This window comes from Haliaeetus leucocephalus, unplaced genomic scaffold, assembly GCF_000737465.1.
Source record: "Haliaeetus leucocephalus isolate CR32 unplaced genomic scaffold, Haliaeetus_leucocephalus-4.0 Scaffold159, whole genome shotgun sequence".
Classification (NCBI taxonomy): domain Eukaryota; kingdom Metazoa; phylum Chordata; class Aves; order Accipitriformes; family Accipitridae; genus Haliaeetus; species Haliaeetus leucocephalus.
Window position 1 is genome coordinate 881,122 of NW_010972595.1, and position 858 is coordinate 881,979.

The 858-nt window shown below is 76.6% G+C and overlaps 2 protein-coding genes across 7 annotated transcripts in view; one reads left to right on the forward strand and one right to left on the reverse strand.

The window, feature by feature from the left end:
* Window positions 1–187, reverse strand: part of METTL6 (methyltransferase like 6) — an 11,322-nt gene extending 11,135 nt beyond the window's left edge. For all 4 annotated transcript variants that reach the window (XR_774033.1, XM_010562377.1, XM_010562375.1 and 1 more), the window contains exon 1: window positions 174–187. The gene's annotated coding sequence lies outside the window, so the exon portion shown is untranslated. The remainder of the gene's footprint in view (window positions 1–173) is intronic.
* A 62-nt stretch (window positions 188–249) lies between these two features.
* EAF1 (ELL associated factor 1) overlaps window positions 250–858 on the forward strand; it is a 22,189-nt gene continuing 21,580 nt past the window's right edge. For all 3 annotated transcript variants that reach the window (XR_774034.1, XM_010562378.1, XM_010562379.1), the window contains exon 1: window positions 250–432. Coding sequence is in view for 2 of the 3 variants with exons in the window: in XM_010562378.1 (XP_010560680.1) it covers window positions 330–432 (103 nt within the window). In the remaining variant the exon portion in view is untranslated. The remainder of the gene's footprint in view (window positions 433–858) is intronic.

Below are 858 nucleotides of genomic sequence, written 5' to 3' on the forward strand. Positions count from 1 at the left end.
CCGCCGCGCTGAGTATCCCGGCGGGGAAGGCCCCTCCTGCCCTGCCCCCAGGAGGGCGGGGAGCGCCGGGCTCCCACCTCTCCTCCGAGGGACGCCCCTCCGGGGACCCGCGGCCCCTCCGCGGGCACAGCAGCCCCTGCTCGGTCCCGGGCCCCCGCCTCGCCTCGCCTCACCTCACCTCGTCCCGCCGTACCCGCCGCCGGCGGCCCCGGAGCACTTTCCCGGCTGCACTCGGCCCCCGGAAGGGCGCCGGGCGGCAGCGCACGGAGGAGAGGAAGGGACCGGCCGGGCCGGGAGGGGAGGGGAGGGGAGGGGACGGGACTGGGGACATGAACGGCTCGGCGAGCACGCCGCTGGACAAGGAGGAGCACCCGCTGCAGCTGGGCGAGAGCTTCGAGCGGCGGCCCAAGGCCTTCTTCCACACGATCCGCTGTGAGCGCCATCCCCTCTTCTTCCCGGCGGGGCCCGCCGCGGCAGCCCCTTCCTCCCCCCTCTCTCCCCGTTCACCGCGTCCCGTCCCCCTGCCGCCCGCCCCGGCGGCGCTTCTTCTGCCGCACGCTCTGCTCCTACCGGCGAGCGCCCTCTCCTCGGACCCCTTCCCGCCGGGCGGACCCGGGGCGGGGAGCAGTACCTGCCCGGCGCCCCGCCATCCTCGCCAAGGTTTCCTCCCGGGGTGCCGCCGCGACTTCTTACTTGCTAAGGGCCGCCCCCTCCCCGCAGGCCGGCGGGGGCCTCCGACCCGCCACGACGAAGCCTTCCTCTTGCCCTGGCCGCCGCTGTTCCTCACCGCCTCCTCCTTCGCGCCGCCCCCCCCAGGGCTTCTTTCCCCCTCGGCGCCCCTCTCCCCCCTTTCCCTCC